The sequence below is a fragment of the Zalophus californianus genome, chromosome 9, assembly GCF_009762305.2.
Source record: "Zalophus californianus isolate mZalCal1 chromosome 9, mZalCal1.pri.v2, whole genome shotgun sequence".
NCBI lineage: Eukaryota > Metazoa > Chordata > Mammalia > Carnivora > Otariidae > Zalophus > Zalophus californianus.
In genome coordinates this window covers 73,291,298-73,308,842 of record NC_045603.1, presented here as the reverse complement: position 1 = coordinate 73,308,842, position 17,545 = coordinate 73,291,298, and the positions used below count along the sequence as shown (strand labels likewise).

General features: G+C 34.5%; 1 protein-coding gene across 14 annotated transcripts in view; it reads right to left on the bottom strand.

Moving 5' to 3' along the window:
• The window catches only part of KIF21A (kinesin family member 21A), a 145,146-nt gene that overhangs the window by 32,330 nt on the left and 95,271 nt on the right, over positions 1-17,545 (bottom strand). For 10 of the 14 annotated variants that reach the window (XM_027593156.2, XM_027593157.2, XM_027593161.2 and 7 more), the window contains 14 exons: positions 16,218-16,308; positions 15,661-15,778; positions 15,084-15,272; positions 14,454-14,653; positions 13,277-13,384; positions 9,670-9,738; positions 9,363-9,574; positions 9,053-9,206; positions 8,348-8,542; positions 7,801-7,902; positions 6,642-6,807; positions 6,159-6,179; positions 1,798-1,858; positions 1,370-1,424 (listed from right to left, as the gene is read on the bottom strand). In XM_027593156.2, the coding sequence (XP_027448957.1) occupies positions 1,370-1,424; positions 1,798-1,858; positions 6,159-6,179; positions 6,642-6,807; positions 7,801-7,902; positions 8,348-8,542; positions 9,053-9,206; positions 9,363-9,574; positions 9,670-9,738; positions 13,277-13,384; positions 14,454-14,653; positions 15,084-15,272; positions 15,661-15,778; positions 16,218-16,308 (1,741 nt within the window). The remainder of the gene's footprint in view (positions 1-1,369; positions 1,425-1,797; positions 1,859-6,158; positions 6,180-6,641; positions 6,808-7,800; positions 7,903-8,347; positions 8,543-9,052; positions 9,207-9,362; positions 9,575-9,669; positions 9,739-13,276; positions 13,385-14,453; positions 14,654-15,083; positions 15,273-15,660; positions 15,779-16,217; positions 16,309-17,545) is intronic. The other 4 variants (XM_027593158.2, XM_027593162.2, XM_027593163.2 and 1 more) reach the window with 1 other exon arrangement.

Below are 17,545 nucleotides of genomic sequence, written 5' to 3'. Positions count from 1 at the left end.
GGGTAACTTCTGTTTAGTCACTCAGAAAAATAAAACACAAACCACATGTTGCAAGGATCATACATAGAGCCTGGCAACATTTTTTTTGGGGGGGGGGATTGGTTTGACCAGTGTTTTAAAGATCAGGAAATCCTACATAAAAATCTATATTTAAGGCTTCTTTGGAAAAAACAGAATATCTAGAAGTCTCAGGCTTATATTCCTCATGACAAAAATGAGCGAGAGTTAAGTGGTGGTTATTTGCTTAGAAGAGGCATGTCCTCTTCAGGTAATCATGACTCCTACTCATTATTTTACAGCTAGCCAAATTACTCATTTATATTACCTGACTGTTCACTACGGGCCTTCAATCTGTCCGATTTCATTTGCACAGTGTTATTCTTTCAGGTTCTGATTCTCTCCTTTCATTTATCAAATATTTACTAAGCACTACAAGAATTCTTTGTTTTTAAACATCTTAAGATAATGGTTAGTTAATTCATCCACTATCAAATGCTACCAACTCTCAATCTGAAACGTACTATGTGTATCTTACACATTTAACAGCATGTGTCACCGATATTTTTTTAAACCTTACAAATACGCATTATAGCCTCATTGTTTTTTAATACAACATGATGATTAAGAGTTGGCTTATCATTCAAACCACCTCAGGATACTAGTGTAACAAAATAAATATGAAACACTATGACATACTAGAATGTTAAAACTTCAAAAGTTTCCTGTTAATTTAAAAATTTTGCAAATTCATGCTGTTTGCCACTACACAGTCTACAATCTCCTATATTATTAGGAAACTTAGGTGACTTTAATAAATTAGCACATTACTTCCTTAATGGGTAATAAAACTTTTAGGAAAAACCTGGAGAAAAAAAGAATTGGTCTCCACCATCATATCTTCTCTAGTAGAAAAAGTGCAATAATGTGCTAAAGCACAAGTTCCGCGAAGCAGAAATGTTTCAATATAATTTTTCCCAAAGGAGAATATGGTAATATAGAACTAAATTTCTTACACATGGGAGCTCTGGTAAAAGTATGCCAATTTGCTAACCTACTAAGGGTCTGAAACCTATGTGTGTGTTTGTTTATTTCTTTATTTTTGAGAGAGAGAGCGTGCAAGCGTGGGGAGATGGGGAGAGGAGGTGGAGAGGCAGAAGGAGAGAGAGAATGTTAAGCAGGCTCCACACCCAGCACAGAGCCAGGCACAGGGCTCGATCTCATGACCCTGAGATCATGACCTGAGCCAAAATCAACAGTTGAACACTTAACCAGCTGAGCCACCCAGGCACCCCTGAAACCTATGTGTTTAATAGTGATAACAAAAAACAGTGGGAAAGGATGCTTACCTGCTATTTTCAATTCTCCTTACCTTGCTTTTAGGTTTCACTTCACCACAAAGTTTCATAAGGTCTGAAGATAGTGTGCTATACACAAATAAATAATTAACCACAGATTAAAGGGGAACTTATAGAAAACTGTATGTCTTCTATGCTTATAACTATAGAAAACATCTTACATGTCTATGGGTAAGAAAAGACAATACTTAAAATCAAAATGAACTAATTAAAAAATAATTCATTTTCTTTCTTTAAATATCCTGGTAAATTTTATTTTAAAAATTTGTGGTGGTTAAATATGGCTTAATTTGGTTTCCATAATACTGTTTTTAGTGCTATTCACTTAGCCATAAAATTCAAATCAGTTGTTTTATGGTAATTGTTTGAAGCAACAAGATAAAAGTATTTAAAATATTACAGAAACAAGTAAAATCTATTAAGTTTCTAAAGGCTCTCTTACCTTCCTTCTGATCCTGGGCTGTTTAAAGGTACATCTTCATCAGTACTATCCTCTACATTTTCTAAAAAAAAAAAATGTCCAAAACCTAAGTATTATCCACATGTCATAATTTGAATGATTGAAATCTCCATGCCATAATCAACATCAGCCCAACGTCTCAATATAGGCAGTTTGGTTTTAGTTACTGAATCTGACTAGAAATGTAGAAAAATATTTCTAAGAAACCCCTCTGAGTGTCCTAAAATGAGAAAAAGTGTTCAAAATAAGAAAAATCACAAGTTCGAATCATAAAACATAGAAGAACGACATTCATAGGATGGAAAAGAGATATGTATTTATCAGAGTATGTGTAATTGTATATATTTTTCAGAGTATGTATTTATCCCACGCCATCCAAACATATGAAAAACCACTGAGTAAAATATAAGATTAAAATAAATGTTGCACGAGCTCCCTTTAATGTATTAAGCCAATTTCAAAAACTACGTAAGTGTAAACATACATGCTATATTTTAATCAGTATGCCGACTTACTTAAATAGTTTCCTTTATTTTTATTCTTGTTTTCAAGTAGAGAGTAAGAGTGTGTGCGTGTGTGAAGGTATTCAGAAGTTACACATCAGCATGCAGCTCATTCACACGTACATAAAAGACAAAAACAATACGTTTGCATGCAACGGTTTTGTAACTGAATACAAGTAAAATCACCACTATTTCAGAACAACTGTAACAGACTAGTAAAAGAGAGGAGGAAAAAGCAAACAAGGAAACTAGTAGGAAGTCAATAAATCAAAGAGCCATTGAAAGTAAACTATGTAAAATGTCAGTGAGCCCATAACATAGGTGCAGGTTTTTAAAACATACACATTTTATTATAAAACCAACCCACAAAAGTAACATTATAAATTACATATATTAATGAAAATTATGTATGATTCATCCCCTTTCAACTTTTAATTTTATACATGTGGATTGTGGACAACTAATTCCTTTCTCTGATGCTCCCTTTCTTCTTCACTGGTTAGCAGATACTTTGTTAGAAATTCAGTAATGCTTGATATGTGATAGTATTATCTAAAATGGAGCCCATCTAGGACCCATTCAAAGGGAATTTATTTTCTGAAGTGAAGAAAATGGTGGTCTTGAAGGCAATGTGTATCTGAAAGCCCAGCACTGGAGGGAGGCTCAAGAACTTACTTCACAGACAGGATAACTGAGTGCCAAGGTGACTGCCTTAGTTAATAATAGAGAACATGAGGTTATAAAGAAATGACAAACTAGTCTCTATTTCCCCATGTATAAAAGCGGGCTAAGATTGGCTAGTATTTTTCTTGTAGAAACCAGTTAGTATGAAACCAGTTAGTATGTTAAACATCATGTGAGTGCTTAGTAAAAACTTAACTCCTGCTGAAGCATGTATGGTTAATTAGAGATAATTACGGTTTGACATAACCAAACTGGCAAAAGGGTAGAGGCCCCCCATGCAGAAAGTCACCAGATCAAACTCCTCTTCAGGACTGAGCTTGGTCTGAGCACTATAGTCTTCTGGGCAACCAGTCACACCATCAGCCCACTGTTGTACTCCTAACTTTGAGAACACACATCCAGGCCACTGCCAACTTCGTTTCTCATCACCACAGAATTAAAGCTAAAGGCAGAGACTTGCAACTCCCGGATGCCTTAAAGTTCATCTTTATCAGTTAAATTTGCACAGTCTCACTTCACTGGAAGTTAACCAAGCATTTTTAAGTCTTTAAGTTATTTAAAAAAAAAGTCATAAAAATAGTATATAGAAAAGGGTTAACATAGCAGCCTAAAGACCACTATCCTAAGAAAGGCCCTGCTTGCAAAGTTGGACTTTGTCTGGCCTCTGGAAACTTGACTCGCAGAGTGTCCCCAGTCACTAGTCAACTACTGAAGGTACTTGAAGGTACTTAGAATGTTTGTGCAAACGATACGGTCTATGCTAAACTCCTGGGAGTCTTGAATCCTGGTACATACTACATAGATGGTATGTATGTGACCAGTCCCCAGGAAAAACTTCAGGTTCTAAGTGTATGGACTTCCCTGGGCATAAACGTTGTACACATGCTGCTGCATTTTCATTCCAGAGGGAAAGGAACATTCTGTGTTAACTCCCCAGGAGAGAGCATAGGGAAAACCAGACCTGGATTCCTCTAGGCTACATCTGTGTTTTTTTTACCCTTATGATCCAGCTGTGTATCCTTCCTACACTGCTCTCATGAATCTTTGCCATGAATACAACCATATGCTGAGCCCCACGAGTCTTCATAGCAAGTCTCTGAAGATAGAGATGATCTTAGGGACCCTAACACAGTTAGGGAAAAAAGAAAAGGATAATAAAAATGTTCTTCAAAGGCTATAAAAGTACACACACATTAACAAGGCCTACCCTCTAACCTTATGTTCCATCATTCTAGGCCATGTACTTGTTGCTCAGGGCACCAACCTGCCTGAAGGCCCCATGCACACAATACTGTGACTGAGTCTCTGCATTTTAGTTTAGTCATTGCCTGGAGTGACTCCTCTCTGTCCCCCTTTCACCTTGTCTTTTGCCTAGCTAACTCTTTTTCTTCTTTTGTGTTGCTCAAATGTCACGTCCTCCAAAAAGCTTTTATCAACTCCTCCCTTCCTACTGGCTGGCCCCACTCTGTGTTCCTATAACTCCCTATATATATCTCAATCACTGCCCTCAATGAATGTATCATACTCTGTTCATGGTCTGTCACCCTCTGCAAGGAATCAAGTCGAAGAGGGCAAGATTTTGTGTCTTATTTGAATCCCAGCACTCAGCCCAAGGCTTGAGGTAAAATTGGAGTTCAGTACAGTTCTCTGGCTTCTGAGGACTTAACTTCCATTTTTTTTCCCTCCAAGCACCTCTAGGCTAGATTATGGCCCCCTCTAGAGCACAGATTTCAGTCACAGAGACAGGTTACATCAGCTGAATGGGTTTCCACTCTGGGCTTCGAACCCTTTTTCAGCCAAAGATAAATGAAAGTTGTTTGAAAGTTATGAAAAAGTAGCACTGCCCATCAAATTAGCAGGTGAATGTCTTCTGCACAAAAGGACATTAAGAAGGACATTTGCATTTTCTTCCAAGTTAAAAGAGACAATGAACTTAAGCAAGGATTTACTTATTACTAGAGGTTGGGCCGCAAAGAACAAAGACAAGGAGTAGGAGAGGGAGGGGGGAAGAACAGGAAGAAAGGAAACGTGGAATATCAAAAATTCTAGTTATAATCCAGGAATTTGGGCAATCTGGATTAGGAAATAACCAATCCTGCTTTTTTTCCCTGTACTTGTTATAGCTTGAGCAGATTAAAAGTAGTAGCTTTTCCATACCCTAAATTATGCAGTGGATCTCAAGGAAATACTACGTTGAGATTAACATGTGATATAAACATCTAAAAAAAATCAAATAGCTCATGTGTTTTATTTGTGTAACAGCTTACTTAAAACAAATTTAGATGTATAGATTGTGTTTATTCTAATGACACAGACAGGTAAGTACATTTACTCTTTCAGTTACAGTCCTTTCCTTTAAGTATAAAAACTTTGGGCAGCTGTGTACTTAGAAAAAGAAAAGTTCAGATGAGAATTTGAAATAATTTTAATTAAATAAAAACTGTTCCAACATAATCATTCAGAAAAATGGCAACTAATAAAATTGCCCTGATATACCTGGTCCTTCGTGTGTATAATCACTATGAGGATTGGGTGTAGTTGATGTGAATGTTGTAATGACAAGAGAAAGAGGTTGAAAATTTGTATACATGGTGATCTCTAAAGCCCATTCTAATCTGAAAATATTATAATTATAAATATTGTTTCAATCTGTTCATATAAAATGCTCTGAAGTTTTATTCAATTTATAATGTTAAAATGTATGTTGAATTTTACAAAAATTAAGAATAGCTGAGAATCTACAAAATATATACCAAAGATATATGCTAAGGACAGTTAATTATGAGGTTAAAACAACAGATGCAAGTTAACAGATATACTTAAAAATTAAAAAGAAATGTGTACTCCATTTTTTTCCTATAAGAAAGAGAAAGAAGGGCTTATGAAACTGGAGCCACAGCTGGAGGTCAAAAAATAAAAGAGAAAATTAACTAAAGCCTACTTCTTTAAATATCTAATAGTTTTTAAATCAAGAATGTATAGGAAAGACAAAAGACTTAGTATGTTTGTGATCATGGATACATTTCAAAAAAGATCATGCAAAAACCAGTTGGCTGCCAATAAAAATTTTAAACATAAGATGTACCACAATTAGTGTACATGAACAATTAGTAATTCATGCAGCTGTAGGGTACACAGAAAGCTAAACATACTTACCTAAAGGTATGCTATCTAGATCTGTGTAAATAACAGCAAAAAGGAAACAAAAAGCAATACTCCAATCAAAACAGATCCAATGTTAAGAATTCCCACATAAAACAAGATTATGTACCATTTATAAGATATGTAGAATAGATGCCATAGAAAACATTATTTTTCAAGGCAGTTAGATATGCAGAGTAAAGTAATGAAACTTGGTTAATGTTTTAAATAACCAATTCAGAAACTTGGTTGACCCACAAAAACTAATTGCTTAATAAGGTTAAATAAGCCTTTTTAAGTTGGTAATCGTTTCTTGGAATGACAATAATTACATCCCCCCAAATTTATACATGCAAATTAAAGAAGAAATAATTATTAAAAGCATAAGTAAATATAGCATCTATTCAGTCAAGCAATAGGGGAAAGAGGTATAGTATAGCATTCTCGAAGAGCAAAGCTACCATGCAATTCATTTAACTGAAATTTAGTCCAAATTACCTTGTAAAGCATGCCCTAGTAAAGCATCTAGCTCAGGATTTAATTCTGCTTTCTCTTTCAACATATGGAATAGGAGCTGGTTTTGTGTAGCACTGGTTATTTCAGTTTGTTTAAGCCGACCTTCAAGTACTTTAATTTGAGCCTCTTTCTGGGCAGCCTGAAGACCCTGTAATTAGACAGAAACATAACAACAACACCAACAATTATCTTAAGTCATACAAAACAGAATCTACTTAAAGATCTGTATCAAACAGCAAATGTATATAATACGTGGACTTTCAAATCAGATAGACATTGATTCATCAAAGCTCCTCCACTTACTGGCCTGGTGACCTTGAGCTAATTACCTTATCTTCCTGATTCAGTCTCCTTGTATGTATAATGATAGGAATGATACCTACTTCCTAGCACACTGTAAAGATTAAGTGGGAGAACATAAAATAAAGGGTCTAGCACAGTCCCAAAGTGGTAAAAAAAAAAAAAAAAAAGGTGACTCCGAAATCATTATCACCTTCAACAATTAGGTATAAGTTTCCTACAGGTGACAGGTTAATAATACATTTACATTCAAAGAGGAGGGAAGTGCCACTGTATTTTTTTTCCTTTCTGATTTTCTTTTGAGCTGTAAAGAATCAATATAGGGGCGCCTGGATGGTTCAGTCGTTAAGGGTCTGCCTTCAGCTCAGGGATTGATCCCCGCATCGGGCTCCCTGCTCCGCCGGAAGCCTGCTTTTCCCTCTGCCACTCCCCTTGCTTGTGTTCCCTCTCTCGCTATGTCTCTCTCTGTCAAATAAATAAATAAAATGTTTAAAAGAAAAAACTTCTTTAAAAAAATAATCAATATTAAACCAAAGTTATGATACCAAATTTGTTTGCACCCCAAGAGATTTTCCTTTTCATTTTTCCTTTGTTAAAGCAAAAGATGAATTATTTCTTGTTTAAGTTGTTTATCTCTTCTAATACACAAGCACAATGGATGACAAGCTAATGGAATTGATCGAAATAGTGCTGACTTTTCTTAACTCTAAAGAAAGATAAAAGAATGCTTTTCAATTTAAAAAAATCTTACTTATTACAGAGGAAAGGGTCACTGGAGAAAGATAAACAAAATAAATTAATCAAAACTTAGGTTTTCCATAATGGTGTAGTTAGATCATACCTTATTGATACCCATTGACAGGAAGTGATCTAGCAGGTATCGGGCTTCTGTAAGCGTGCAAGCATTAATGACTGCAGTGACATCCAATGTTTCTCCTTCTTCCTACATCAAACGAGCATATGATGAAAATTATTTTGAGCTGAATGTATTCAAACAGAGGCAAAAGCCTATTATTCCATTTATTTATTTGGTAGTGTCGGGTTAGTTAATAAGACTCCTTAGAAAAATGTAAAATATGATCTCTACCCCAAGAAATATATGTGCTAGTTGAAAAGAAAAAACACACTTGAGCAGTTAAGAATTCAAGATGGATTAATAAATGATATACATTTTTAAACATTTTTGATTTTACAAACAATAAATAATATCACAAAATCAACAAAGAAATCTGGAGAGCAGGCAGGGAGTTATATCAATGCAAAATCTAAGAATCATATTAAACCAATAAATAAAAAATTCCTTGATATAAAAATTCAAAGTGCTTTTCATGATAAATATGAAAATATCTTCCTTAAGCCATTAACCACATGTTTTTACAATTACAAACCTTTGCTTCTTCCATCTGCATGATGTTGGCTTGACAATCAGAGATACTGTCATTGATGTAATCTATATTAGCAGTTAATGACTCCATCTCCTCATTGATGTTAACCACATTTTTATCTCCCTCTCCACTCTCCTTGACTATCTTTTCCCGTCTTTTTGAAAGTTTCTCTCGTCTTTTTGTGAGATCTTCCCGTTGCTATTGAGAAAACAGACTGGATTTCAAGAAATAATATTGATCCAGGACATTATGCTAAGTGAAATAAGTGAGTCACAAAGGGACAAATACTGCAAGATTCCATTCATATGAGGTATCTAAAATAGTCAAACTCATAGATGCACTAAATAAAATGGCAGTTGCCAGGGGCTGGGGGAGGTGCTGTTCAATGGGTTTGAAGTATCAGTTACGTAAGATGAGTAAGTTCTAGAGATCCGCTGTACAACACTGTGCCTATAGTTAACAACACTGTGCTGTACACTTAAAAATGTGTTAAGAAGGCTGATCTCATGCTGTCTGTTCTTCCCATAATTAAAACAAAGCAAAACAAAAAAAGAAATGATATTCATCTATTCAAACACATTACAATCAAAACTCACCAAAAAAAAAGAAAAAAAATTGGTGAGTATTAATTTACCCAGAGCTCAAATTTGGAAAACTAAAATTAACAGCCAGCTAAGGAAGAGCATATCTATGCTCTATTTTCCACACCTTGAGGAGTCTATTCATATCCGCCTCCATATTGGAAATAGTCATTTTCTGCATGATGATGTCTGTGACCCTGCGCTCAAGAAGCTGCCACTTCATGCGAGCTGTCTTGGAAGTAAACACTCGGCCAGTCAGTCCTTTCCTCTGATATTTTTTTCTATAATCACATAAAAACAGACAAACATAATTACTTATGTGCAATCAATTACTAGATTGTATACTGCCAAATAATGAGCTGTTTTCCATTGAAGTCCAACATTTAATAATAATGCCACAAAGATTATGTCAGAAGGAATAGAAGAATTGTACTGACCTGGTTCCATTTGTTGTGGGCGTTGGTAAGGCCTGGACTCTTGCCACAGGAATTCTCATTTTCTGCTGGGCTCCTGCCCTTGATACATCTGCTTCTACAGCAGCTGCACTGGAACCCGCGTCCTGGGGGGTATCAGATGAGCTCAGCTTCCGAGTGACTTTCCCAGCCACTCTATCTGACATGGGCCTCACTTGCCTACGAAGAGCTGTAACCTGAAAGAGCAAGAGAGATTGGCTTATTCTCCTCATCTACAGAAATATATCATTTACCTCAAAGCCAGAATGTTTCCCCCAAATGATTGACTTGCCTCTTCAGTTTTGCGTCGAAGAACCACTTCTTGGTTTCTTTTTTGGGCTTCCAGAAGTCTAAGTTGATGCTATAAGATAATAACAAATAAGTTAAAATGGTAAACTGAAAGATATGATGCTTTCTACTCCTGCATTAATATAGTCCCCCATCCCATTGTGAACTATAACAGTTCTTAGCAGAATATGAGCTAACAACAACCTTGCATCCATTACTACAAATAAGGATATTTTATTCCCATAAATAAAAATGCATACTGATACAGCCACCTTTTTCTAAAAAATGAAGTTATCTCTGTGACATACTTTTATTTAAGATACAATATATAATACTTACTATACACAAGTACTTTTCTAAATCCTTTTAAATATTATATCATTTCATTTTTGCTAGACATTTTGTTTTGCTAGCTGAGGCATGAACAGGAAGAAATACAGCTTAGAATATTTTCAATAAAGTCACTTTATAATATATACAGTAATTATTAACTCTGTTTTAAATATAGGGAAAACATAATAATTATATTAACACTTTATAATAACTTTGAAAATATTATGTTGGGTAAAGTGAATGAACAATAAAACATGTCAGTATTGGCTGCCAATTTGTTTCTAGGTACTTTATATGATAAAGACAATTTATTATAAATTACTCTGAGCCTTTTTGTAAGGCTATAATTTAGGAAAGAATTTTGGGGCTAAAAAAGAACAGAGATCCTAGTTCTAGTTCTGTCATTTATTCAACTGTGATCTTGGGCAAAGCTTAGGAATTGGGCTTAATCACAAATATCCCTTCTGGGACTTAAATTCTGTGATCTACTAAATAACCCTTTATGTTTTGTATCACTAATTCAAACAGATCATTCATCTCATGTTTATGCATATTCCTGTGTCATCAGATGAGAATTCTTGGAGAAACAGACTCTATCTTAATCACTGCCATATCTTCATTACTTACAACAATGATTGACATAGAGGCAAAGTTAACAAGTATTTTTAAATGAATGAACTACCAAAAATTAAAATTAACATATAGTTCGAAGCTTGTTACTACTACATTAAGTTTTTTCCATTCTAAGTTAAAATCTCAAGTTCATTCATATTATTTGTATTGTGTACAAATATACAAAGGGTTAAAAGATGAATAGGACGTGAAAAAACTTAGAAAGGGGTTCAATATGCACACACACCGCAAGAAGTAAAAGGGTGAGGGAGTCTGAATGTTAGCTTTGTATGTGATTAGCCACCATCACAACTATATAACAGAATATTCTATCATATATGATCCTATGTTGTGAAATAAGATTCAAAAGTTCCATCCCAGGAGTTAGTTGTTCAATATTGACCTCTATGTCTCATATGAATTAGTTACAAAGAAATAAGTAGTGAATATTGTAAGAAAATTATTCCTGTCATCCCAAAGTTTGGATTAAAAACAAAATAAATGTGGTTTTGTCTTTCTCTGACTTATTTCACCTAGCATAATATTCTCTAGCTCCATCCATATTATTGCACATGGCAAGATTTCATTCTTTTTTATGGCTGAATAATATGCAGAATTTAAGAAACAAAACAAATGAGCAAAGGCAAAGAAAGAGAGAAAGGTGCAAACCAAGAAACAGACTCTTAACTACAGAGAACAAACTGGTGGTTACCAGAGGGGAGGGGATGGGTGAAAAAGGTGGTGGGATGAAGGAGGGCATTTGTTGTGATGAGCACTGGGTGTTGTATGGAAGTGTTGAGTCACTATATTGTACACTATACTGCACACCTGAAGCTAATATTACACTGTATGTTAACGGACTGGAATTTGAATAAAAACTTCTAAATAAATACATAAATAAATAGCCATAAAGTGGAAATAACCCAAACATCTACCAATTAAGGAATGGATAAACAAAATGTGCTCTATCCATACAATCATACAAAGGAATGAACTACCAATACATGCAATAACATAGATGAACCTTGAAAACATCATGCTAAATTTAAAAAGCCAGATAAAAAAGGCTACATATTGTATATTCCATTCATATGAAACATCCACAGTGGGCAAATCCACGGAGACAGATAGTATTCTAGAGTGGCTGTCAAGGGCCAGGGAGGGGGAAGAATGGGAGTGACTGCTAATGGGTACGGAGTTTCTTTTTGGAGTGATAAAAAATATTCTGGAATAAAACAGTAATGATTGTTGCACAATTCTGTGAAGATACTAAATCCTTAAATTGCACAGTTTAAAGGAGTGATTTTTACGGCTCGTGAATATCTGCCAATTTTTGTAAATAAGAAAAAAGAAAGAAATATAGCCTTAATACAGCAGTCATCTCATGAAAATATCTACTTTTCTCATTACTCCCTTCTATCTCCTTAAATTGTCTTTTTACCTCCCAAAGTACATGTCTACTTCCTAAAATATGCTATTTGCTCACATTTTCTTCAGGGAGGATTTAGAACAAGTTGAGCAAGAAAAAAGAACAGAGGCTGAAACCTAACCAACAATGGGAAAAAGACCATGATGGCCTCTTCTTCTGAGGAAAAAAAAATCATAAATGAAATAACCATTTTGCCAGAAATTTGGAAAGAAGAAAAAACAAACTGACTTTAACCTAAAACCTTAACACAGTTACAGTTAGCATGTTGGTATATATCCTTAAAATTTTTTCCCTCATTTTAATCAAGCATGCATATATGAAATGCTACTTTATGAGGTGCCTGGATGACTCAGTCAGTTAAGCCTCTGCCTTTGGCTCAGGTCATGATCTCCTTGTCCTGGGATGGAGCCCCACATGGGGATCCCTGCTCGGCGAGGAGTCTGCTTCTCCCTCTCCTTCTGCCTCCCCCCCGCAGCTCATGCTCTCTCTCTGTCTCAAATAAGTAAATTCTTTTAAAAAATGCTACTTTACACTTAATGTTAAATCACAGTCATTTTTCATTTTACTATAAGCAGTTTCCAAATCCTAATCTTCAATGGATGAATAATAACCTATTAAATGAGATGGGCAATAATTTAACCATTCCTCCTACTGTCAAGCATCTTTGTTGTTTTTACATTTTTCACTATTACAAATAACCCTAAAATAAAGATTTTAACTCATAACGATTTTTTTGATTTTAGATTATTTTCCTAGTCTAAGTTCATGGGAGAAGTAGGATTCTTAAGTGAAAGAATATGAAAACTTTTATAGCTCTTAGTAAAGCCTCCTCTACTGGAAGTGGGTTATTATTCCAGGAACCTTGCTAAGAATCGCTAGTGGTGAAACTGTCTGGAACCATCCTAAAATCACTATCTTACATAATACTGCAAGTAGTTCCCTGATCTCCCTAGAGATAATCAATTATCCTTTGCCATTTTCTCACATCTCATCATCTAGGAAATAAGCCTCTAATAAAACTTATAATAATATTATAGTGTTTTTTAGAACCTTGTATATTGAGTTACTATAATTCATACATACATTATAATAAATGCCATGTTATAAAATTAATGCTTAATTATGGTCTTAACCAGCACTTCATAGTTATAGTTATCAAAAAATTTTCTTCCATTTACTAAACAAGCTTGTTCAGTGTACAATATTTGTATATAACTAAAAGTTAAAGTCCACTCACATCTCTTTTACGTTGATCTTTTTTCAATTGAGCAATCTCTCTGTTTCTCCTAGACTCTGTCAATCTGGCTTTTTCTTGTTCTTCTTTCATTTGTTTCATTAGTCGAACCTAAAAAAATTAGGTAAACACATCTATTGGAGTTTTCCTATCACAACATTCATTAAATTAATCACATGTATGGAAGTAAGCAGTTAGAATTCTGAATACTTAACATGGAAACAATGGAGCTTTGCTGCACATTTTAAATGGTCAATTCTTATTTTGTGGGATTAATAGATTTCTATTTCTAATAATTTTCTAGTATGTTTCCATCAAACTGCTTAGTGCTCTATGCATTTTATATTCAGTGTTCAGTTGGTACTTATTTCTGGTACTTATTACCAGTAGCTGTGTGACCTTGAACAAATTACTTAACCTCTCTAGGTTTTCATTTCTCATATATAAAATAGAGGTAACAGCTCTATGGCATTGGACTATTATGATAATTTATTGAGTAATATCTGTATAGTGCTTATAACAATGCCTGGCATATAGTAAGCACCTAATAATTTTAGCTATTGCTGTCATCAGCAAAGACACATTATAATCTAAAATTCCTAAATCATTTTCACATTTGCTATTTCACATTTGTTATTTGACATTGATTGTCAGGCCGAATGTTAATAAGAATAATTAATTCCACAACAAAAACACAGGACAGATAAGGATTCACATACTCTCTTTTGTCAAGAGAAGACAATTTATATTTTTCTACGCATGGGAAGGATAAACACTAAATTCAAGGTAGTTGTTACCTCTGGGGGAAAAGGGAATATGATCAGAAAGGAATACATAGGTTTTGTGTATACTGTAAATGTTTAATATCTTAAATAGTGAATATAGTGTTTGTTATGTAATTATCAATTTTTTGCATGTTCATAATATATTATGTGTTTCAGGAGGAGAGTTATATCCATCAAAGAAGCCCTGTTTTTGACCACATGATTTTCAGCTACTCTGAAGAAAGGCTTTGATAATGGATGACAATAGGAAACAACTTCTAATTGCCAAAAGGAAGTGCATCATTTTTAAGACTGGGTTACCTTTTATTGAATATGGAAAGAACCACAATAATTTTTTGTCCCAAATGACACAAATATCCTCAACATCAGACTTTAATGCAAAATATAATCAATACCTTTGTCTTTTTCATTTCCATCACATCCTGCTGCAATTTCTTCAATTGCTTTTCATACTGAGACTGGTTTTTAAGCAGCCTTGCATGCTCTTTTTGGGCTGTCTGAAGTCTTTGTAGTTCTTTATTCATGGCTTGGAGTTTCTTTTCATATTCAGACCTAACTTTTTTTGCCTTTTCTTCTGAGTAAGATTCCACTGAACCTAAATGATCAGAGGGTATTTATATTTATTTCTATAAGATACAGATTTTCATTTTGCTGATTTATAACTCATGAGCTCAGAGAAAATCTTCCAAACACAAACCTCAAGAGGCCAGGGCACCTGTGAATCAGTCTCTCTTTTATTATGTATTCTCAGCTTAGTTTAACAATTATTTAAGTTTTTTTTTAATTTAAAAAATATTCCCAGCATAAATCAAGACAGTAAAACAATTAGCCACAACTTTGGACAAAATAATTAAATAGCCTAGATAGGAACCAGAATGAAAAAATAAGCAATATTTAACATAATGAGACAAACTTGCATATAATGTGGCTTCTAATGTAACTTCTTTCTTCTAAAGGCAGAAATGATAAAAACCCACTTTGGCAATTTAGTTGGAACCTTAATTAGAATTAAATGCAATTCTTACCTAAATTCTGGAGCACCTGGTCTCTCTCAAGCTGAGTGTCCCGAATTTTATGTTGCAGCATCATTAACTTCTCTTCATACTGCTTTTTCAGTGTCTGCAATCTTTTCTGGCTGTTTTCTAGTTCATCAATCAGCTTCTGCTTGATTGCAATTTCACAAGTAATGTTTGCTAAGTCTGCTTGATAATTAGCTATTTATAAAAGAAGAAAATAAACACACTGTAATAGGCCACAATACCATAATTCTAACTTTCAAGCAAGAGCATGGAAACCACCATCTACATCCAGGTATTCACTTAACAGCTATAAGGAAAATTTCCTGGATAAACCAAAAACTAAAAAAGAGGTGAACAGATAGACTGTTCACATGGATCAGTGACAACAGATACTATTTGTGCTAAGAATGGAAATCACACAATGACTAAATCCAGGAGGGGCAGAAACATGAGGCTGGGAGGGAATACACAAGTCAGCAGTCAAAAGGCTGCCCTCGTCAAGGATGAATGGAGAATGTTTTCTGCCCGTATTTTAAACAAATTCCCCAAATTAATTTTTGTCCTTGTACTAAACAGCAAGTACCTTTCTCATCTGATTCAGAATCTGATTCATCGGAGCTTTCACCCCCTTCAATGTCATCCTCTTCCTCCTCCTCCTCCTCCTCTTCTTCCTCATGATCACTCACTTCTTGACTTTCTTCCTAAAATGTGATTTATGACTGTTAATAGCACAAATATCAACCAAACAAACTGATTACCTCATTAAGAGAGATTGCTGGAGTACAAAATACAGAAGTACACAAAATTCACCTTTCAACAGTGCAAAAATCATTCCACAATGTTAGGGTTATTACATAATTTTGTCTTAAATAAAATAGTACTTCACCTCTCCTAGTATTCTACCCCCTTCCACACATACACACAATGCTCTCACATTGCACACGATTGACAGTTGCCAGTATTTTATAGCTCATATTTCTGAAGAAAAGAAGTCCTCAAGCAAACAGTTTAAAATGGATACATGATAACCATTTCTCTTTTCTACATATAAGTCTACATATAAATTAGGATAGTTATCAGCAACCATAAACAAGCTAAATTCAGGCACTGAAATATACAAGTTCATTCTTTCATACTTACCACTTCTAATTCATTGTTTTCTCTTTCTGTAATACCCTTTTCTTCTTTCTTCTCTTGGTCAGTATCTGTATTATCCTCTTTACCAGCCACACTTTAAAAAAAAGGAACAAAAGGGTACAGTATTAAAATAGAGAGGGAAATTGTTCACTTTTGCCTCCCAGATCTTAAAAATCATCAATTATTTGTGAAAACAAACTAGAAGGGTTTATCGTTTGACTGAGCAAAGTTATGTGTGATGCTTCAGAGGAAAACTGAAATTGCCATTCAAACAATAGTGATTTATATCATTGTAGAAAAGCTTATTTCCTAGAAACACTGAGGAAGAGATTATACCCTAGAGGATGAGATCTGATGAGGTAGCTATGAGGTAGTCATAGTGACAGTTAACTAGAACGTAGGTGATTTAAATTCAAAGAAAATCAAAACAAGTATTTTTCTTTTCTCATCTAAATATATGACTTTTCCCATCTAAACACAAAGATACAGAAGCTGAATTTTTATTGATGTCCTAATACGTTTAAGAATAAATTTAAAGATCCAGAATAAATCTGCTCACAGTAAGTTTGTCTACACTAGCTGTATCCATTAGTGTGGTTAGGTATCTTCTAGTAATAGCACAGGCTTTTTTCCTACGCCATACCTATGGCACAGGACTCTTAAAATTTTCTCAAAGAAATGGGTCTTTGCACATCAAAACTGTCTGAGGTTCAGCCTGACCTTCGACTGAATAGGAAATTCCAGGATCTGCTGCAAGATGGGCCATACCAAATAGAAGCCTCCTGTTTGGTCATCTGGTACTAACAGCTCTAACCACATACTGATGTCAGGTAATGCTTATAGCTAACCTAACTCAGCCCCAGTGGCCTTAAGAAGAAGACAGTGCACACTACAGTGAGCAAAGTTTTTCACACTTAATTGACTATGACTCTTCTAGGGTTCAGCAACCATGATCAATTATGCGCAGAAGTTACACATCTGTTCACTAGACTCATACATTTAATCAAACTAAATAATATTAAGAAAGTGAACTTCAAATAAATCTATATGTGAAAGATTTCTTCTTGTGCTACTGCAACATTCTGAAATCATCAATAAAAAAATACTCAAAAAGGAAATATTCTCCAAATAAAATTCCCCTAGAAAGAGCTTAAAAACTTTATCAAAATAACTTTATAACAGCTATCATATCTTTCAGGCATTCTGCTACATTAAAAAACTGCCCTAATACCTGGACTTGTTTTTAGTTTCTAGGCTAAAAATTTAATCTTCTTTAAGCTCTGTTATTATTAAACTGAAATGTTTAACCCTAGGTCCCAATCCTCACAGAT